Raw genomic sequence first — 4,785 nt, forward strand, 5'->3', positions numbered from 1 at the left:
TTAAATCAATAATTATAATGCAAAAATTTATATTATATAATTTTGTTATTTTTTATCCTCAAATTTAAAATTTATGCATATAATAAACTATATATAGAAAGTGTAATCAATATTTTAAAAAGATCTCTCTAACTGAAGAATCCTTACCTTCCCAGCAACAGTAACTGTAGAAAATTTAACGGTAAATCCAAATAAAATTATTTTACATGTTAAAAAATACAATCAAATTCAAGACACGTGATTTTTTTTTTTTTTTATCTTACAATCAACTATAAGTTGACTTTACCTAATAATAAGGAAAGTTCAATGAAGGTGGAAGTAACTGATCAACAACACTATCACCATCACCACCAATCTTCCCCTACTATTCTTAATACAAATCATCATTAAAATTTAAAGGACTTGTCATACATTATGTGGAATTCAATGAAAATTCAAATTCTAAAATATATGAAAAGTTTTCTTGATGGTACTTTTTAGTGTGATTAAATCATCATTATTATGACATTATTAGATAATCTATATATAAATCTCACTTTCAACATATCTATTTCACCTGATTAATTGATATATTTTATTTGGTCTCAAAGTGCTATATATTAATCCTTTTCGTCATTAAGAATCATAATGAATATCCTATTTTTAAAATAATTTTTTTAAAATATTTCATAATAAATGGTCTCATGAACCAAGAAAACAACTAGCCAAACTCCAATATTATATGATTTTCAAAAATTATATTATTAATACAATTCAAAAGCATTACTTTTCGTAATAACTTTCTTGATGATATAAAATTTATCTGATATAAAGTCTTTTCATATCAAAATCATTTCCCGTCAAAGTCATTTTTTTTCCTTTGTGTAATTTTTCTCCTTTTCATAAAAGAAACTCTTATATAAATTCTAATATTTTAAAACTATTTATTAAAATATCAAAATACTCTTAGTAATAGAAAAATAAATTAATTTTAATAACTTTAAAATAATCAAAATAAATTTAATATATTTATATTCTAATAATCATTAAATTAATATTCTTCACATTAGAATCTTTTATATTAAAGTTATTTTATAAATTATATTATGTTATCCAATATTAGATTAAAATAATTTATATTTCTATAAAAACAAAGAAGAAAATAATAAAAACGTTAAAATCAAATCCAAAACACAGTTCCCAATTCGTGATTATCCACTGCAACCTCCCTACTGTCACATGCAGAAATGTTGTTCAGTGGAGCCACTTGTTCAATGTTTTTGTCTATGTTTCAGAATCACCCTTCTTCACCACCACTTCCACTTTTTATTTCCTCCCATTGACTACCCTTGTCGGTGTCTTTTCAATTTGGGACCGAATAACGAGGATAAGGATACAAACAAATGCATTCCAACTCATTCACCAGAGAAAGTACACAACAAAAATGACAAACCAAGAATAATAATAGCACCCCTATAAACCAGTATAACCCAGTAGTAACAGTGGTATATTGATTCAGAGTGAAACAGAATTACATTACATTACAGATACAAATTAAGGCACAGTGCCATATCTTTAGGTACATACACAGCCCAAACAGTAGAAGCAATAAATGATGATATGATTATCAACAATACAAGAAGCAATACCAAGCTCAAATGAAATCTGTATCAGCACTTAGGTGGGAACATTATGGATATTGAAAATAATGAGGGCCTTAAAGTATAGGTTAAAATGATTAAATGTCACGGTCTCTGGTGCACTCTGGAGGGACTTGAGGGTAGCGTTTACGATCGGTGCAGTAGTTGTAGATGGTGTATTTGTTGCGTACCCAAGCCAGTTTTTGCCACTGAGCAGCATCAAGATCACGAAACTCTGGTTGATCCCACCACCTCTTGCCTTGTGTGTCACAGAACTTGGCATTTACTGAGGCCTCACACCCATCAATGTGGAAGCCCTTGTAAGAGGCTATGAATGGGGCTTTCGACCAATCTGTTTTCTCCAAACCACCCCTTGTGGCCCAGTCATCTGCATTCCACAAACTGTTGTATATCTTCATTGGTTGATTGAACGGGAACTTCACTCCCAAGTCATTGCTGTTCTTGAACACCCTTATTGGATAGTCATCTACATAGAATCTGCACACCCCATTTGCCTCTCTTTTAGTAATAAAGATCACAAATAATGATTGTATATTCTCTTTGATATATCAGACAGAAAAGAAAAAAAATCAGTGATCAAATTTAGGGCCAAAAATTGTTTACCCTTTATATCAAACATGTTGTGGGCACATGATAAAGGGAAGGTGAAATTGTTACTAATTCAGTGACTACTTACACAATCTGATACATGTTCCATAGCACTGAATATCTGTGGTATTGAGTTGTAGGGTCAAACCAGAGATAAACTCTCTGCTCTCTATCACCTTTGCCACCGGTGAACACATTTGTTTGTAAAATGTATGGTTGCCCAGTTCTGTTTCCCAAGAACTCAAAGTCTATTTCATCATGTTCTGCGTTTGTGGATGATAACTGAATAGTTCCAATCACAGAAAAAGGTTATTACTCAACAAAAACACTGGTGCAGAAACTCATAATCATAACAAAAAAGTAAACAAACTTTTTTTTTTCTTACATAGAAAGCAGTGACTGTGCCAGCAGAATCACCAGGAACCAATTTTATGTACATGCTGAAGTGACCAAACAAGTATGACCCTTTGGACTGGAAGCCAGTACCTGTTCAAAATTGCATGAGTATAATTAAACTATAATGAAAAATTTGATAACCAAGCTGCATTCACTGCATATCATATGCATACCAGTGTACTTATCGAGATGAAGCTGAATCTCAGAACCTCCATTGAGGTATTTGATGTGATCAAAGGCCCAAGTAGGCACATAGTTTCTGCCAAATGGCACATCAATTGGTGTTCTTGGGTTTGCAGCGAAAGAAGCAGAAGCTAGTAGTGATAACAGAATCAGACAAGTCCACAAAGAAGAACCCATTTTTCTTTGTGTTTCAACTTGTGCTGTGTGACATGTCCTTGTGCATTCCAAAGGGTATATATAGGCACCATTACCCTGCCTGCACCTATAACACGCTTATAGCTAACCTTCAATGCTATTTTCTCATCAATGACTTTTAACTGAATTATAATTAATAATGTTCATTCATTGTATTTGAGAACTGGCTTTTTGTGTTTCAATTTTCTTTGGCCTAAAAGTGTTTGAACAGTAGGACTAGAAGACAGAATTCTGATTAGCTTTTCTAGTGATTAGGTTGTTGACATGAAGCAAAGAGAATTTTTTTCTCATAAACGTAAAATCTCTCGGTTCATGAGAAAGTTAGGGTGAAATCTGTGAAATTATAAAAAGGTTCTATCACTGTTTTATTATGCTTCTAACACTTCTTTTCTTTTATGAGAGGGTGAAGTTATTTGTACATGTTAACTAACAAAATTTTAAGTAACTTTTCTATATTTTATATTTAGTTTTTGGTTTTTTTGAAAACTCGTTTTATTTTTTTCTCTATGAAAATTTACACCTTATGTATGCCTCATTAGATACTAATATTCACATATATCTTAAGAATTATAGTATTGGAGGAATATGATGTTGAAATGTAAAAATAGTGTAAAAGGGAGTTGAATAAAGAGACGTGAAAACATAACAAATTAATTGAAGTATTAAACATGGAAAAACAATTAAATGCAAGACGTGAACCGAAATCGAATAATGGAAATATCCAGATTAATGCTTTGTTCAATTAAGATAAGAGAAACAAAAATAAAGATATAAAAATAAAATGAGATGTATTTGAAAAAACAGAATAAAGAAATAAGAAATAGCAAAATGAATACATGCAAGTAAAATATAGTGGGATAAATTTCACAATTTTTAAATTATTTTTACTTTTTTACTTTTACCAAAAAATTAAATTAATTTAATCTTATTTTCTTTTTCTTCTGCGCAACCAATAACCATAGAACTCAATCTCCCAGTTTCGTGTCTCTGTAATTAAGTTTAATACATGTTGTGTAAATATTTTTTAAAATGTAGGAAATAGAAAAATTAATTATATATCTAAAAAATAAAAAAACATAGAAATTACGAATTAAAAGCTATAAAACCATCATAAATAAATCTAAAAATATTGATTTAATTTGGTTGAATTTTTTCTCTGTTAAAACTAAATTCAATAGAATATAACTTTCAAATTTGTTTTGTATGTATTTTTAACTAAAAATCGAATCAAAATTCTACCGTGAAAATCCTACTTAATACGTTTGAAAAGGTTCTCAAAGTGTTTTTTTTTTTTTTTTTTTTAATTTTCCATATTGAAGTGTATGTCGGAAAGAAAGCAAATTTGCAAGCCACTTTGATGAAATAGCAGAAGGGTGGTAGTATATTCTGTTTTGGAATTGTATTGCTGAAAGTGGAGAAGATGAAGATAGTAGTAACCAAGAGCTACCAAGAAGAAACCAGGGTATCGTAGTTATTACTATTTCCATCAAGAAAAGAGTTTTGAAGTGAAAAAGAAATAAAAAAAATGGAACAGAGAATAAGGTGGGATTGGGAGTAGCATTTGTCAGTCATTTTAAGTGCAATGGGTCCCTGCGTGGTCACTCTTTAGGTCACATACGTGCCATATATATAATATGTCCTTTCTAATTATCCAAGGTCATCCAACAATATAATATTTCAAAGTTTCTAAAAATATATTCTTTTCTATATTTTAACAGGGTAATTTGTCTTATAATATTATTATTAATAGAGGAACTTTAAGCTCAATTTAATGTCATAAAAT

The 4,785-nt window shown here is 29.9% G+C and overlaps 1 protein-coding gene across 1 annotated transcript; it reads right to left on the reverse strand.

Moving 5' to 3' along the window:
• Nucleotides 1-1,455: 1,455 nt before the first annotated feature.
• Nucleotides 1,456-3,030, reverse strand: LOC114181348 (xyloglucan endotransglucosylase/hydrolase protein A). Its single transcript, XM_028067773.1, has 4 exons — nt 2,798-3,030; nt 2,614-2,714; nt 2,317-2,510; nt 1,456-2,117 (listed from the first exon to the last, which is right to left on the reverse strand). Exons 1-4 carry the CDS (start codon nt 2,982-2,984, stop codon nt 1,718-1,720), a joined length of 882 nt encoding a protein of 293 aa, XP_027923574.1. The 5' UTR covers nt 2,985-3,030; the 3' UTR covers nt 1,456-1,717.
• Nucleotides 3,031-4,785: the final 1,755 nt, after the last annotated feature.

The sequence above is a fragment of the Vigna unguiculata genome, chromosome 4 (genome assembly GCF_004118075.2).
Source record: "Vigna unguiculata cultivar IT97K-499-35 chromosome 4, ASM411807v1, whole genome shotgun sequence".
Lineage (NCBI taxonomy): Eukaryota > Viridiplantae > Streptophyta > Magnoliopsida > Fabales > Fabaceae > Vigna > Vigna unguiculata.

What these genes read in the sequence shown, in the direction of transcription:
- LOC114181348 (XM_028067773.1), bottom strand. Translation starts at nt 2,984, where the DNA reads ATGGGTTCTTCTTTGTGGACTTGTCTGATTCTGTTATCACTACTAGCT. An exon ending in TCATCTCGATAAGTACACTG is followed by an intron (nt 2,715 to 2,797) that starts GTATGCATATGA and finishes AATTTTGAACAG; the next exon opens with GTACTGGCTTCCAGTCCAAA. An exon ending in TGGAACATGTATCAGATTGT is followed by an intron (nt 2,118 to 2,316) that starts GTAAGTAGTCAC and finishes TGGGGTGTGCAG; the next exon opens with ATTCTATGTAGATGACTATC.